At 39.6% G+C, this 17,881-nt stretch overlaps 1 protein-coding gene across 2 annotated transcripts in view; it reads right to left on the bottom strand.

The window, feature by feature from the left end:
• The window catches only part of STK32A (serine/threonine kinase 32A), a 133,610-nt gene that overhangs the window by 9,687 nt on the left and 106,042 nt on the right, over positions 1-17,881 (bottom strand). For both annotated transcript variants that reach the window (XM_042938623.1, XM_042938631.1), the window contains exons 8-11: positions 16,833-16,930; positions 11,482-11,598; positions 8,652-8,777; positions 7,064-7,192 (exon numbers count right to left, since the gene is read on the bottom strand). In XM_042938623.1, the coding sequence (XP_042794557.1) occupies positions 7,064-7,192; positions 8,652-8,777; positions 11,482-11,598; positions 16,833-16,930 (470 nt within the window). The remainder of the gene's footprint in view (positions 1-7,063; positions 7,193-8,651; positions 8,778-11,481; positions 11,599-16,832; positions 16,931-17,881) is intronic.

The following is a 17,881-nucleotide window of genomic DNA, read 5'->3' as shown; positions in this document are numbered from 1 at the left end:
GCATCAATACTTACAAAGATTACACAAGTTAATGTTAAATCATTACTCCAAAAAAACCACATAGCTGTTTACTAAGTAACCACTACAGCCACTGCCTCATCTGGACATGACAGGAAGTATTCACAAAAGATGACAGCTCTCACTGAAAGAAGGGATGTGTACCCTCTAACAGATTTCAAACACTCTATTGAAGATCAACAATACCCCTGCCCCTCTGCCAGTTGTATTAGCATTGAGTATTCAACATGTTGAAACCATCATTACAGATAGTTACACATTCCATATTTTAACAAGATAACTCTACCCCTTTATTATCCTCATTACAAGTTTAGAACATTTCAAGGCTGCTGCTTTTCTGCTCAGTACTAAGACAATTCTACTTCTTAGTCTAGAAACACAAAGACCTTCCCAGCAGTCCGTGAAAGAAGTCTACAAAAGAAGAAAATGTTCCCTCTTCCTTAGAGCCACAGATAAGAGGTCTTCATCATTAAGGCAAAACAAAAACAAACAAAAACAACACAAAAAACATATTCTAGCAGATATTTCTAAAAAAGTCTCTTGTAAGATTTTTGGACATAAGAGGTTGGTAGTAAGCCCTGTGAAAATAAATCCTACCCTCTAGCGTATCTGCGATGCTGAGTGGATCTCTTACTGAATAACACGTTGGCCTGGTGATAGTATTTACATTTATATCACTTTCCCCTAAGACATAAATATCTGCATAGATTACCTTTACAAGTTCAGAAGGCATCTGAGGCACGACTCCCCTCACCTCTTTTCCCACATGAAAAAGTTAAAAAACAAAAGCAAAACAACTCTACTAGAGTTCTACCTATTTTTGTGGGTATATACATAAATATATATTTATATTTATGCAGTTATTCATTTAGATATGTGTATTTATATATCAAGTATTCTATATTATTGTATAAATATAAAATATATATAAAATCAAATATATTAAAAAATTACAATGTTTTATTTTCCTATACACAAAATAGGCAATGTAGGGCTCTTCCCCTTAATAAAGGTTTTTAGGATATATATATATCCAGAGGATATATATATAATGAAAATTATCTCTCTCTCTTTCCCTAGCATCTCTTAAAATAATTTAACCAAAACAAACAGACCAGATAAAACAAGAGGTTAACAGGTTTGCAGGATATTTAAAGTACATCTTTAAATGGAAATGATGGCTCCATTAATAAAATTAGTTGGGCTAAAAATTATGTTAAAGATTTCCATTTTGATGAAATGCAAATAAGAAAATGGATGGAATGAGGAGAAGATAAGCCAATGGTTTTGCTGTGAACCTTTTTTCCCCAACTGGGAAGCAGGATTTAAAGACTGAGTGAGTAGTAGGAGACCATGAATTATCACTAAAAAGATCACAGCTGAATTCCTGACCTCTTTTCCAGGCTTGTGGCTTGAGTAGGGTTTTCTTGCCAATACACGTGAGTCTTTTCTAATATGGTGCCTAAGCAGTGATGAATCAGCTTCTAGAGCAGTACAGTGAGTTTGAGCTACAGTGGGACAGAAATGGAGACTGGGGGGGATACAGGTAAACATTGATGTTGCTGTGGTAGGCATTCTTGTGAGATTTGGTAGGCATTCTTGTGGATGTCTTGGGATATGTCTCTGGATGAGATTGAAGGGGCAGAGGGTGAGCAAATAGCACAGGCCTCTTGAACACAGCATGGGTATTTCCTACCAATGGCAACCATCTGTCATTTCATTTCTTTTAAAATAATGAAGGCATATCTATACTTTCAGGATATACCAGTTCTGAAATGCCCTTATCCTTTGTTTTCTGCTTGGCTACCCCTATTCAACCTAGAGGAACCAGATCAAATGCTTCCTTTTCTGGAAAGCCTTTCCTGAACCCTCATTTAGGATCCCTAAATAATTCCAGAGCACTTTGTACATCTAAGGGTAGCAATGACTAGCAAGACAGAGACATTTCCTGACATAGCAGGCACTTTATAATCATGTATTGAATGAATGAATGAATGAATGAATAAAGGAACATGGTAATACTGTAATGAGTGGCTAAGATTGATCCTCACATTTTTAAAAACTTGATGTCAAAGAGTAGAGATAGAGTACTCTTTTGAAATTCACGATCCTTCTGATTCCTCTTTGGGAGAATACTAACCTTTATTTTGAAGCAAAATAATTTTTATTTTTAAACGTAGGGTACAAGATTAGGAGGAACTAAAACAAAAAATTAGAGTAGGCAGTGCCAAGCTCCCATCAACAGAAACATAAAAAACAAGCAGAAACTGTCAGAGCTAACTTTGTCAGAATTTTGGAATGCAATCAAAGGTTTTTTAACCAAGGAAACACTAAATCAAGAAAAAACGCAACTTAAAAAATGCTCCTGGTGTTCAAGGGAATCTCTGTCAAAATATTAGCTAAACACAAGCTAACATAACAGGAACTGCGGGGATGACACATGACAAGGAATACAGTGTTTGTAAAAGTAGTTTGTAAAAGTTACTTAAAAAGGGACAAGTATAGCCTTCAACAATCGTAAAACAGCAAGCCCTATGGAAGGAGAGAATACTGCCTTACGATATTCAAATGTCAAGTGTTTGACAATGAAACCACAAGGCATGCAAAGAAACAGGAAAGTAGGGTCAATTCAGAAGAACACAATCAATTGACGGAAATCATCCCTGAGGAAGCCCAAACAGTGGATATACCAGACAGAGACTTTAAAACAACTATCTTTTTTTTTTTTTTTTTAACTTTGTTTATATATTTTGAGAGAGAGAGAGAGAGAGCAAGCAAGCACACAGGAGGGGCAGGGAGAATGGGAGAGAGAATCCCAAGCAGGCTCCATGCTGTCAGTGCAGAGCCCAAGGTGGGGCTCCATCCCATGACCCTGGGGTCATTACCTGAGCTGAAATCAAGAGTCAGATGCTCAATTGACTGAGCCACCCAGGCGCTCTGAAAACAACTATCTTAAATATGCTCAAAGAGTTAAAAGAAATCATGGGAGGAAACCATATGTTAGGCCACAAAACATTCTCAATAAACTTTAAAAGATTAAAAGCTTACAAGTTATCTTCTCTGACTACAACAAAATGAAGGTAGAAATCAACAACAGAAGTAAAACTGGAAAATTCATAAATATGTGGAAATTAAATACCACATTCTTAAACAACAATTGTGTCAAAAACGATCACAAGAAGTAGAAAATACTCCAAGATAAATAAATAAAAACAAACAAACAAACCCAAGATATTAGAACTTAGGGAATGCATTGAAGATAATGCTCAGAGGGTGTTTTATAGCTATAAATGTCTACATTAGAGAAGAAGAAATATCCCACATCAGTAACCTAACTTCATATTCTTATGAATTAGAAAAAGAAAAGCAAAATAAACCCAAATCTGGCAGAATGAAATAATAAAGATGAGAGCAAAGACAAATGAAATAGAGAATAGACATAATGGCATCAAAAGTCATTTCTTTGAAAAGATTAACAAGATTGGCAAATGTTTAGCCATACATAAAAAAGAGAAAAGATGCAAATAACTGAGCTCTAGAAGAACACAAATTATGCACCTTGACTTCAGAAAAAATAAAATATCTCAACAGACCTGTAACAAGTAAATGGTAACCTACAAGTAAGAATCCGAAATGCAAACTTTCTAACAAACAAAAGCCCAGAATCTGATGTCTTCAGCAGTAAATTCTACTGAATGTTTAAAGAAGAAATAACACCAATCTTTCTCAAACTCTTCTGAAAAGACAGAAGAGGGAACACTAACTCATTCTATGAGCCCAGCTTTACCCCAATAGTAAAACAGCTAAAGACATCAAAAGAAAATTATAGGACAATTTTCATTATGAATATAGATGCAAGAATCTTCAACAATATACTAGCAATTGGAATCCAACAGCATATTGAAAGATTATACACGATGAGCAAGTGGGATTTATCCCAGGAGTGTGAGAATGGTTCATCATAAGACAACCAGCCAACATAACACATCACATTAATAGAACTAGGAAAAGACAAATGCACAAGATTATCTCATTTGACCCAGAAGAGGCATTTGACAAAATCCAAAGCCCTTCAAGAGAAAAACATTAAAAAACTAGGAGTTGAAGTACACTTCTTCAACAAGCTAAACGACATTTACAAAAAACTCACAGCTAACACAATTCTCAATGGTAAAAGATGAAAGTATTTCCCACTAAGATCAGAAAAAAGACAAAGATGCCTGCTCTTACCATTGCTATTCAATAATATCCTAGAATTTCTAGCCAGAGCAGTTAGGAAAGAAAAGGAAAGAAGGCATCCAAACTGCAAAGGCAGGAGTAAAGCTATCCTTATTTGCAGATGACATGGTCTTAGAGGGAGGAAATCCCATAGAACCCACAAGGAAGCTGTAAAGCTGATAAATGAATTCAGTAAAATCGCAGTATGCAAATCAACACAGAATAATTGGTTGTGTTTCTATACACCGGTAATTAACAATCCAAAAAGGAAGTTAATAATTCAATTTCCATAGTGTTCAAAAGAATAAAATACTTAGGAATAAGTATAACCAAGGTGAAAACTTTGTACTCTCAAAAGTACAAAACATTGCTGAAAGAAATTAAAGAAAAAACAAATGGGGTTTAGGTAACAAAAACTTACGGAAATAAATAGTGGTGGTGGCTGTACAACATCGCGGATGTACTTAATGCCACTGAATTGTACACTTAAAAATGGTTAAAGTGGGAAATTTGATGTTATACATATTTTACCCCAATAAAAATTTAAAAACAAAACAAAATGAAGGGCGCCTAGGTGGCTCAGTCTGCTAAGGACCTAACTCTTGATTTTAGCTGAGGTCACGATCTCAAGGTTTGTGACTTCAAGCCCTGTGTTGGGCTCTGTGCAGACCACGCAGAGCCTGCTTGGGATTCTCTCTCCCCCTCTCTCTGCCCCTCCCCAGATCGCACTCCCTCTTTCTCTCTCTCAAAATAAGTAAACGTTAAAATAAAACAAAACAAAAAGACCAAGAGGATGTACACTTCTCTGATTAGAGATGGAAGGGCCTGTTTTTGTTACAGGCAAAGCCACTTCTTGGTAAATGATTTTGAGGTTGATGTGAAGCCTGGAAGAAAGAGGAAACAGTTTCCTTCTTTTGCGTGGTTTTAAAAAATGCTAAGTTCTGTACTGTGGGTAAGTGGCTTATAGCTTTTCCCATCAGGACAGAGGCTTCCAGGGGCTGGGTGTGGGGAAGAACTAGGATAAGAGGTGGCTCCGGGAAGAATGACTGGTGGGATAGCATGACCTTGTAACTCTAAGAACAGCAGTGCCTAATTTTCACTGTCCAGTTATAAAGTTTTCTTTCCTTCCAGTATCCCGATGCTCTTATTTATTGAATCTATACTGTATTAATACTCTTTTAAGGCATTACCATGAAGACACTGGTGGGTAAGACCGGGTCTTCTCCCACAAGAAGAATTCATTTTAGTGGGATAGAAAAAGAAACACAAACACATAAATACTTATAAATTATGTTAATGTCATGAAGTAATTAGAAATAGGAGCTGAGAAAGAGAGCAGTTGTGAAGGACCTTATCTTCAGAAACCCCCTATGTGAAGAGCTGAGAGTAGAACATTGAAGGAAAAGGGAAGAGCAAGGGTCCTAAAGAAGGACAAAACCAGTAGTTATTGAGGGTCAGATACCTATAGGATCTTTGTGGTTAGGGGGTTTTGAGCGAAAACAAGAATGACATAGTACAAGGATGGATGGAAAGGTAGACATACCGGGTAGAACGTGTGAGGCACGGTCAAAGGTTATTCACAAACTGCTGCCATCACTGAAACTTTAGAGTATTTGTAATAGATATGTTCTCTTGGTCTTGGCTACATTTGGCGGCCTGTTCACAGAGAAGCCTGTATAGGCAAGCTCTACAGGTGCATAGGCAGAAGCAAGTCTGGAGAAGCTAGTTGGTTATGATGTGAGGAACAGATCATTAGGAGGAAGGTGTGGCGAAGCAACAAGTAAGATGAATCTGTGACAGAGCTGGACATTCCTTGGAGGGCTGCAGAAAATATTTACAGGTGGGCATTTGGCAAGAGGCCCATTCTGTGAACAGAAAAGATGTGGACTTTGGTAGATTGGCTGTTACAGGATATAGTGGCCCTGGAGGACTGGAGACATTAAGAACATTGAGAATATTTATTTGTTTGCAGAGCTACCTTCGAGGACAGGGATGTCATTGAATGCAGGGATTCTGTCTCATTCATATAATCTTCAGTGCAATGGGCCTCGCAGATAATATATACTCAACAAAGGCAGCCTAAATGAATGGATGCATGAAAGGATGGATGACCATTAGCTGAGTGGTGGGTAGGCAGGGGGAAGAATGGATGGGTATATGGATAGATGGATGACCATTAGATGCAAAGGGAATGTTTACTACTTCACCATCATTATAATACACAGAACCACATGTGAGTCTCAAATTCTCCTGAGTCCCTGCAAGTGACTGCATTGAAATCTGAGCTCCAACTAACAGAGAATAATATAGTCACAAAACAATTTTAACACAGCCTGAAATCCAGCCATAGCATCCATAAGAATTCAATTTTTTCTGTGAATAGACACTCTTCACTTCTGCTTGGCCGGATATAATGAAATTTTGCTTGTGGCAAAGAACAGGCACCACCTCTAAGGTTGGAGGGGAGCCCCAAACAGCCACGTGTGTACTTTAGAACCAGCTCCTTGCCTGTAATTTTAGGAGGAGTCACCTCATTGAGGCTTGGCCAATTGGAAATTGTAAAATTTGAAATGAGAGTTTGAAGAGGTCAGTAACCAAATACACTTAATGACAGAGCTAGAGAATCTGCAGTGAAACATTGCTGCTTGGCTTGGGTCCCCACAGCTGTCCCTGCATGCCATTTCAGAAGGCCCAAGGCTCAGTGACTCTGTGCATTCACAAAGCAGAAACGGGGTGTGTTGAGGGGACCTCCCACCAGAAGCTCTCCCACAAACCATGGCCATCAGGAAGAGTCCCATGACTCTGAGTCTGGTGGGGACCTGCTTACCTGAGAGGATTCACATTTCCTCATCTCCTTCTCCTTCTTTGCCAAGCGCTTCTTTTTCTTGTGAAGAGGTTTGGACTCCAAAATCATTTCTTCAAGTTCAAAGGTGGGGTCGCAATTCAGCCTGCCTTTCTGCAAGAAAGACAAGTTGGCTCACTCCTTTGATTCCGTATCATTCTACAAATACACCAGGACAAATGGCAAAAATAACACCTAGTTTTGATGGAGCCGTCCAAGAATAAGGAGCTGTGATTCCTCCTTGGTTTCAGATAATTTATTGCCAGCATTGTTTTTTATACTCTTTTTTGATTTTCTATTTTGTAGATTTTCTAAACTCCCCATGAGCCCTCAGTGAGTGAGAAAGGAGATCAAATAATAGTTATCTTCCTAAAGTTTGAGCTTGTAAATTAGGTTTCTCAAAGTGTGTTCTAATGATCACATAGATCAGAATCACCTGAGTTGTTTGCCCAACTTCTCATTTCCCCAGCCAGACCTCCAGAGTCAGCGTTTCTGAACATGAGGCTGAGGAAAGTACATTTTTAACAACCTCCCCAGGTGATTCAGATTGACAATAAAGTCAGAGAATCATATGTAGAACCCCTCCTGAGGCAGCATCAATGGCTAATTGCTGTGGTGTGGCATGTAGGAGGAAGAATGGAAGCAACAGGAGATGGGTCTAGATCTCCATGGTGTCATACGTCCATCAGCCAAGGTACACCTGCCCCTACCAGATTCTGCAACGTGGCCAAGTGAGATCTAGACCTACTCTCTTGTTCCATGAGGTAGCAACTCCTCGCCCCAGAACTCCACCACACTGCCCACTCGTGTCGCCCCCCTTGCACCTTCACCCGACCCACCCATCCATGCCTCTATTTGCACATGAAAGATCACACCTTCACAAGCCCACAGCTTGCACCTTCCTTGGGCTGAACAGAAAACTCTGAACCGTCTCAACTGTCCCCTTTAGGAGTTCATTATCCTGCTGATCTACCTGATACTGAATGTGTAGAATTAGACTAGAAGAGGGAAGCTAGAGGCCTCATGTGGGCCCTGTGGCCGAAGCTTCTGGACTCCAGCTTTACCAGCAGTCTGCAGAAGGCCACAGATGTCCCTCGGCCAGGTAGTCATCCAGTGGGAATTATTTCCCTTTGGCTATTAGTGCTTACAAGTATGGCTCTGTGGCAGAGAACCACCTAAGGAAGAGGGGTGAATGGTAAAAATAAATCCAACATTTTCAATGCTGTGATTCACAGAACTCCATGGACACAAATTTCTATATCTTTGAAATCAGAGAAAACACTGTTTCCTCAACGAGAAAATTCCTGGGAATGACTATTTGGAGGACTAAAGCTTCCTTCCAGTGGAAGCATGCCACAAAAAATGGTTAGGAGCTGGGACTCCAGACACAGATAGACCTGGGTTAGAACCCCACTTGGCCACTTGCTAGCCACGTGAACTTTGGTGGCCCATTTACCATCTTCTCATCTGTAAGACAGGAGTGGGGCTGTCTTCAGACACCGGTGAGGTTCTCTAATGAGACTCTGTGTGTAACTGAATGAGAGTTGTGATCGGTTGGTTAGGATTGACTCACATTAGGAATAAAACCTGGAATAAGCCTCTTCTGCAAAACTGCATCCCAGTTCATGTCATTCATATATGGGAAGTTCTGAACGTCGGACAAGTGAGAGAATCGTTGGTCTGGATTCAGCTCAAGTAGCTGCCAACGGAATACAAATATCAAGATCATCATGAAAGTCAAAGTGGGGCAAAAAAATCATACAAATTCCTTCTAAAAAAGGTTTCAGGTGTAGAACTGAAGGAAACAAGGCAGCGTCCCCCTTCCTCCACCCTATAAACAAATAGTATAGGTAATACATATATAAATAATGCGATAATGCATGAATAGAATAAGCTATAAGTTGGTTTTTGCAGTGTGGTGAGTGAAAATAGACTGTCCTGCTGAGTCAATCATACCTTTGATTCCTGACTCCCCTACTTTATTTATTTAAAAAAATTTTTTTACATTTATTTATTTTTGAGAAACAGAGACAAAGCATGAGCAGGGGAGGGGCAGAGAGAGAGGGAGACACAGAATCTGAAGCAGGCTCCAAGCTGTCAGCACAGAGCCCGACGTGGGGCTCGAACCCACAAACCGTGAGATCATGACCTGAGCCCAAGTCAGGAGCTCAACCGACTGAGCCACCCAGGTGCCCCTGACTCCCCTACTTTATTAACTATGGTCAAGTTTGTCCTCTCAATCTTCATTTAGTATATATTGAAGGGGATAATTGTCTATTTCATAAGGTTGTAGCTAGGATTAAATGAGCCATGTACACAAAGTACCTAAGAGAAGGTCTGTTCTTATTAGGTGGTGAATGCTCATGCATTTCTATAAATGAAATTCATTTCCTACTAAAAGTTTTAGCTGTTCATATTGCTAATTCATCATCAAATAATTAATAATTATTAATAATTAGTAGCAATTATTCTTGCTATTAATATTATAGCAACTGTTAATATTAATAATTAATTAAAATATACTGGGTGTGACAAAGATGCAACCAAGGTTACCGTTTACAGTTTGGGGTTTACTAACAGGGATTAAAGATTTTCCCCTCACATAACCACTTAGAGCCAGTATCACATCAGTCCTGTGGCCCAAATGGGAAATGTCAGTTCTCCTTGAGAACATTCCTGGAGACTATAGCTGTGGATCATCAGGGTGTAATTGTGGGGTGAGGAGGGCTCTCTTGGAACTGAGGAAAATCTGATTATGGAAAATGCCCCCACTATTCTTGACATTATCAATATCCCTATTCCAAAACAGGGAAGTTGACCCCAAAGACAAGAAGTACAAGTATGAATCTTCGGCCCTCAAAGCTCTTGTCCTTAACTGGCCATGACTTGTGTAATTTTCCCTCTTTGAAGAAAACCAAGCGCATCCCCTGGGGCTCCTCATTCTTTGTTCCATATAATCATTCAATACATATGACTTAGCTGCTGCTACAATTGCTACTAATCTTTTCCGTGAACATGGAAAATCTGACGGACACTACGGACCTCATTTATTCAAGTACCAGATTTTCCCACCTGTCAGACTCTGTGCTAGATGCCGAGGATAACATGATGAAGAAGCCTGACATGCTGCCTCCTCATGTAGCTTAGAGGACAATAATCATTAACCCAAGAATCACACACATGCAATGCATAGTTTCAAATTAAAAACAATGATATGAAGGAAAGACATTGCTATGTGAGCTTATAACAGAGGAAAGCTGCTTGAGGAAGTGATATTTAAGCTGAAGTCTAAAGCTGTGCTTCTCAAACTGTATAGAAGGGCCAATTATTTCTGTTTGTTTTAATTTCCAATCCAGTGAGATCCATACATGGTCTTACTGTGCACGGCTAATATGCAGAGTTACACCATGCACAACTTGTGACTTGTGTTACACCCTGTTTGAGATGAGTCCACTGACCATGTACTCAGAGGCATCAGCAGTATCAAACTGATACAACAATCTCTAAAGGCTTCTCTCAATTTCTGGACTTCCTGTGGACCAGTAGGAAGCAATGCATGAGCTTGAGCCAGTCAATGAATCCCAGTGAGTAGCACTGATTTTTATAAAGGAGGGAGCTGGTAGTGCTGGGGATGGGAGCACTGTTCCAGGCAGAGGGAACTAGCAAATGCAAAGGTCTGGTGGTGAGAAATTGACAGATGCTGGTGAGGAGGGGGAGGAAAAGGAGAAGAGAAAAAGAAGGCTGAAGCAGTTTATGTGTAGTCAAAAGGGGAATAAAAGTCCAAAGTAAGGCTTGAGTGGCTTAAAGGCTTTAGAACCTTTATACCATACCAACGATTCTGATCTTTTTTCTGAGAACAGTGAGAAGACAATTAATTTTGCTTTGAACAGATCATTATGTGGTAGGGGGGAGAATAGACTGGAGTGTGCAAAAGTGTACAGGACAAACCAGTTATAAGGCAGGACGTGATGGCAGTAGGACTGGGGGGATAGCAATAGAGATAAAGAGAAGTGACAGATTCAAGAGATATTTATGAAATCAGATTACAGAACTTAGCGATGAATTGGAAACGGGGGAGATGAGATGGATCATTTCTCGTTTCTGGCTTCCATAACTGGATGGATGCAGAGGCCAGTCACCGAGAAAGGGAACATCACACAAAGTCCAGGAGACAGAGGTCAGGGACTTCATCTTGGATATAGTTGAGTTTGAGATGGCTGAGCAAGAGGACACCTGTGTTGCCTTCATGAAACCATGTGTTTGAAAGCTGTTCGGTGCAAAGCCCACTCTAGAAATGTACATTGTCATGACCGCCTCCAGTATTGCAGACTAACTTCTTCCCTCCAACCAGAAAGCATGCTTCTTTTTACCACTTCCTTTTGTCATGCTGTCCTCCTTCTTACCTTCTTAAGTAGTGACACCATTTCCTGTGACCAGGCAGAAGGGTAAGTCACAATAGCCGTCTCAAACATGTGCGCGATTTCCTTGCTGGACGCACCGGAGCGAATATGGTATGGTCTCTTGGGGGAGAGAAGCAGTAAGAGTCTTCATTTTTATAGGGAAAGAAAAAATGTTGCTTTGCAAATGTTTCTGAGCTAAATTTTCAAGGACTAAAATCTCAGTATCATTTTCTAATCCTTTCCAGCTGATTGTTGTTTTCATATGCAAATGTGATCTGTCGCCAGCTCTCTTAAAAAAAAAAAAAGACACCAGAAATCTATAGTTCCTTGTGAAATCTCAGAATTTTTAAAAGTAGCTAAGTCCATTGGGCCAAACGAAACATTTCTGTACACTAAATCCACCTCTGAGATACCAATTTGGGACTGTTTTGTAAGGTAACTTATATAAGTATTTACATAAAACATGGGACAAGTGTTCAGTAAATGGAACTTAAAAAAAATGTCCCTTAGATGTTGATTATAAGGAGATCCAGCATTTTACTCTGCATCTCCTTGCACTTGTTTGAATCAATAATAAGTTCAAGATAGAATGTTACCCACAGAGCTTCATCCTCCGTCCATAATGCTATAAGTTGCTAGTTCCATGGAGAGGGGTAGGGAATTTTATGACAAGGCAAAGTACTTTCACTTCTGAGAGAACCAAGTTCTTCTATAGATTTAACTTGGGGGAAAAGAAATCAAAACAGTGGCTTTGTCATATTTTTCACAGCTGTCCACTAGAGGGCAGTCTTTACCTATATTAATTTCTCTATTTCATAAAATAGATTTGTGGGATTTTATCTTTTATGCGAACTGTGAGCTACCTAGGGCCAGAGATTATCCCATACTCATATGTGTGTGCATTGGACCTAACAGGTGCTCATTACATGTTTGTTGAATGGACAAAATTGCCATATTAGATTAACCAACAATGGGACAGTTAATATGGACATGTATATTTATCAAGTGCCTGGCCCTTTCAAGATACTTAATAAGTGATTGTGGGCCTATGAAACAAATTGGAAGAAATAGAAGTTTATTTTTTTCCTGTTATGAATCAGTATTTAAAGGTAATGTAATGGGGAGGGGGTGCCAAGGTGACTCAGTCAGTTGAGCATCCGACCCTTGATTTTGGCTTAGGTCATGATCCCAGGGTTGTAGGAGCCAGCCCCACATCGGGCTCCGCACAGAGCCATGGAGCCTGCTTAAGAAAGATTCTGTCTCGGGGCGCCTGGGTGGCACGGTCGGTTAAGCGTCTGACTTCAGCCAGGTCACGATCTCGCGGTCCGTGAGTTCGAGCCCCGCGTCAGGCTCTGGGCTGATGGCTCGGAGCCTGGAGCCTGTTTCCGATTCTGTGTCTCCCTCTCTCTCTGCCCCTCCCCCGTTCATGCTCTGTCTCTCTCTGTCCCAAAAATAAATAAAAAACGTTGAAAAAAAAAATTAAAAAAAAAAAGAAAGATTCTGTCTCTCTTTCCCCCTGTCTGCCCCTCCCCTTGCTCATGTGCTCTTTCTTTCTCTCAAAAAAAAAAAAAAAAAAAAAAAGTAACATAATTATAGATGGCTAACAGACACATGAAAAGATACTCCATATCGCTCATGATCAGGGAAACACAAATCAAAACTGCAATGAGATATACCTTCACACCAGTTAAAATGGCCAAAATTAACAACACAGGAAACAACAGGTGTTGGCAAGGATGCAGAGAAAGGGGAACCCTCTTACACTTTTGCTGGGAGTGGAAACTGGGGCAGCCACTCTGGAAAACAGTATGGAGGTTCCTCAAAAAGTTAAAAATAGAACTACCCTATGACTCAGCAATAGCACTATTAGGTATTTACCCAAAAGATACAAAAATACTAATTGGGAGGGATACATGCCCCCACATATTTATAGCAGCATTATCAACAATAGCCAAATTATGGAAACAGCCCAAATGTCCACAGACTGATGAATGGCTAAAGAAGTAGTACACACACACACACACACACACACACACACACACACACACACAGGAATATTACTCAGCCATCAAAAAGAATGAAATCATGCCATTTGCAAAGATTTGGATGGAGCTAGAGAGTATCATGCTAAGTGAAATAAGTCAGAGAAAGACAAATACCATATGATTTCATTCATGTGGAATTTAAGAAACAAAACAAAGGAAGATAGTGGGTAAAAAAAGAATGGCAACCCCAGCAACAAACTCTCAACTACAGAGAACAAATTGGTGGTTACTGGAGGACAGGTGGGTGGGGAGATGGGTTAAATACGTGATGGATATTAAGGAGTGCACTCGTGATGAGCACTGGGTGTTGTATACAAGTGGTGATTCACTAAATTCTATACCCGAAGCTAATATTATGCTGTATGTTAACTAACTGGAATTTAAATAAAAACTTGGCAGAAAAAAAAAGGTAATGTAATTCAGTGTTTGAGCTTTGAAGGCAAAAAGGAATTGAGTGCTAAATTAAGGCACTCGATTGGAGTTTCAATTCCTTCCTCTGTAAGATGAAGCTCCTTTATCTGTAAAATAAACCTCCACGTGAGATTGTTGGAAAAACTGAATCACATAACATGGGTAAAATTCTCCACAAAGCAGCTAACACATATCACACACAATGCAGGAGAGAGATTTTCATCACTCTTGAACATGGGGTAACAAGGGTGGATACCAATGTCAATAGTGAACAGCAAGGTGAGTCATGGATAGAGGTGATGTGAAGAAAGGCTTAACTCTGCACATGGTATATCAACGTCAAGTTACTTGGGGAACCACAGACTGCTAGGAGTTGACCTCTAAAAAGGAGACTGGCCAGACTTTATTTCTTTTATCCAAGGTGTAAACATACACAATCGTATGTATTTTCTTCCCACAAGACTGAATAAAGGACTATAGGTAATTCATTTGTTTTGGTAACAATATAGTGGAAATAACCCATGTAACTCAATCTCAGAAAAGAAATGCTAGGTACCTGGTCACCATACTCAATGCTTATTGGCTGTTTGCTAGCCAAGGGCAATGTGGGTCACTACGTGTGACTCATTCCATGTACACCATTAAGAGCTGGGACACGTTCGGCACACTTCAGCTTCCAGGATTCTATGCATGCGCACATACATCTTTTCTTTTTTCTAATTTTCTTCATTTCTGCTTCTAAACTTACTGTTTCTCAGACAGCTAGAAACATAACATGATTTGATAAATGAATACATTAACTGATGAACGCCACAGGCAACTAACTGGTTTAAGTGGGCTTTTTTCCCATTTACTTTAGAAGGCCATGTGACTGAAGCTAGTATTAAAAAACATCCTCATGGTCTGTCCACTTATTAAAAATAGTCAATCATCATCTTTACCTAAAAAATAACTTATTTTTCTAGTTCAAAAATTTAAAATACATGTTAATTCATCAGCTACCAGAATTGTATATTTATTCATTTTCCAAATATTTATTGAATGCTCATGATGTTCCAGCACCTCTGTTGGGCACTGGGGATTCAATGAAGAATAAGACACATTATTTCTACATTGGTGAAGCCTATAGTCTATTTACAAAACCTGTAAATATTTATATCGACTGAACACCCCTAAATCAATGGAACATATACTATAAAGTAATACAGTATGCAATGACAGGATATATGAAATAATTCTTTGGCAGCATATAAAAGCAAGAATATGAAGAATGCATAAGGTGGCAAAGGTAAAACATTAGCTGGGAGAAAATGAGGTGTGATTATAGTCATATTTCAGGAGTACAAAAGCAATAGAGTTAGTTGCAGCTAAGGATGTACAATTAGTGTAAAACTGTGTGTGTACCCATCAGAACCTAACAAGGATAACACAAAGGCAGAAAAGGCAGACCAAGCAGGTTAATAGTTAAGAGACCCACCCATTCACCAAGACTGCAATGAAGTTCAGAAACCACGGAGATGTCAAGCATATCTTTGAGACATGTATCTTTCTGTAAGTGAGAATTTGTAAATGTAGACGAAATCATTGTTTAGCACCCTTCCTCTGCGGCTTAGTTGTGTTGATAGTTGCAATTAAATGTGATTAGCTGCATTTTGAAACATAATTACCTGTAGCCTACATGGCGATTCTTTCTGCGAATGTGGCAAGATTGATATGTAGTGGCTTATTCCCCCATTCATTCAATACACACCTGTTATGTATCTATCTAAAGTTAAATACTGGGAATAATACTAAACTGTATAAGGTACATGTTTCACCTTTCATGAATTTGTAATCTAATAATATAGAAGAGATAAAAACATAAAAAATGATAGGCCTTGAAAAACTCACCAGAGCAATACTTGACAGAGTGGATTTAAATTCAATAATCTAACAGTAACTTTCCTTCAACTTTCCAAAACAAAAGGAAGAAAGAAAGAAAGAAAGAAAGAAAGAAAGAAAAGAAAAGAAAGAAAAAAGAAAAGAAAAGAAAAGAAAAGTGAATCTGACAGTGTTAATACAGCACATCATAGGGAAGTACCACAGAGGTAATATGATATGGGAGGGAGGGAAAAAATATTCTCTTGGCAAAATTCTCTTTAGGCATTTTCTTAGTTTAAGGAAAGTCTTCTTTAAAAGGAAACTACTCTCGGGGCGCCTGGGTGGCTCAGTCAGTTAAGTGGCCGATTTCGGCTCAGGTCATGATCTCGCGGTCCGTGAGTTCCAGCCCCGCGTCGGGCTCTCTGCTGACAGCTCAGAGCCTGGAGCCTGTTTCAGATTCTGTGTGTCTCCCTCTCTCTGACCCTCCCCCGTTCATGCTCTGTCTCTCTCTGTCTCAAAAATAAATAAACGTTAAAAAAATTAAAAAAAAAATTAAAAAATAAAAGGAAACTACTCTCATTTTCCACTGAACTCAGAACCCAGGGGCCTGATGACAGAGAGGAACCAACAAGACAGGGCATGAATTGTGTTGTGTTAATAATTCACACTTGCCTTAGGGAAGCATGTCTATGTTAGAGTCCTGTACTGTCACCACCAAATGATTTTCTTTAAACAAACAAATATATTTACACAAGCTATTTAGTGAGGTGCACTGATTTTCCCTCTCTGGCAGTTTATAATATCCATATTATTTCATTTTATCTGCGTTTAATACTAACTCACATGCTTGGCTCCATACGTGGGAGAGTGAATGTGCAGAAGTCCCAAGCATCACATGGCATAATGCTTTCACCCTGCAAACAAACTGCTTGAGTTTAGCAAAAAAAAAAAAAAAAAAAAAAAAAAAAATCCATTCTTCTATTTTAAAAAGGAAACTTGACAGAAGAGGAACCAAAGAAAACTGTGATTCTCCCATACCCGGCCTCTGAGGAGCTCATATGCCGTCACTCCCAGGGACCACCAGTCAACAGCAAAGGCATAGCCCGTTTCTCTTCTGGAGTTGAACATCTCAGGTGCTGAAAACACAGAGAAGTCAGGTCAGTTTTATTCCCTGATCCATTAACGGATCCCTTTTCCCAACATGTTCCTCCTAAGGCACATTACAGGGTAAATAAAGGAATAAACACTGTTTGGATGTTTATCATCCACTGCTAGATTGCTCACAGCAGGCAAAAATGTCTAATTTCCTAGTCTCAGTAGACTAATTCATCAACCCACATACGGGCAAGCACAGACCTTGATGGGCAAATTCTGCTCTCGTTTATATCATATACCTATTAAAAATTGGATCCCATAAGGCCTCAAATGTTCAGATGACGCTAAAATTCAAACGGCCAAGAAGATGGTATTTGTTGTCTTGATTTGGAAGGTTGGTACTAAAGGACCTTTATTTGTATTACTTCTGCAAACGCGCTTAGAATTTGGTGCACCATACGTCGGATTACCTCTGCATCTCAGAGTGGTTACAAGACACAAGGACGGCATTTACAGCCTGCTATTACAGGTGATGAGGGAGTGGGAGAGAGGGGGCCGACATTCTGGACGATGTAAGGTTTTTCATTAGGTGTGAAACTCACACTTAGTAACATGGTTGTTTGAAAGGACTCTTTCAACAACATAGCAAAGCTACAGTCAATTTTGGCCCCCACTGGTGACCCCCTAGTTATGCATTCTCCCATCCAAGTACTAACCAGGCCCGACCCTGCTTAGCTTCCGAGATCGGACGAGATCGGGCGCATTCAGGGTGGTATGGCCGTAGACTAGTTAGTTATGCATTCTCTAAGCGCTTTGACACACTGTGGACCTTCTCCATACTCTTCCAGGAACACACCTAACTCGTGAGGGATGAGGCACAAAGCAAGAGTGGCTTGCTCACCGCTACATTTCTAGTGTCATATTGAACCTGGCATGCAGAGTCACTCAACAAAACGTGTTGAAAAAATAATGATCAGTCAAGTAAACAAGCA

This window comes from Panthera leo, chromosome A1 (genome assembly GCF_018350215.1).
Source record: "Panthera leo isolate Ple1 chromosome A1, P.leo_Ple1_pat1.1, whole genome shotgun sequence".
NCBI lineage: Eukaryota > Metazoa > Chordata > Mammalia > Carnivora > Felidae > Panthera > Panthera leo.
The sequence above is the reverse complement of the archived record's forward strand: the minus strand, read 5'-3'. Positions and strand labels throughout refer to the sequence as shown.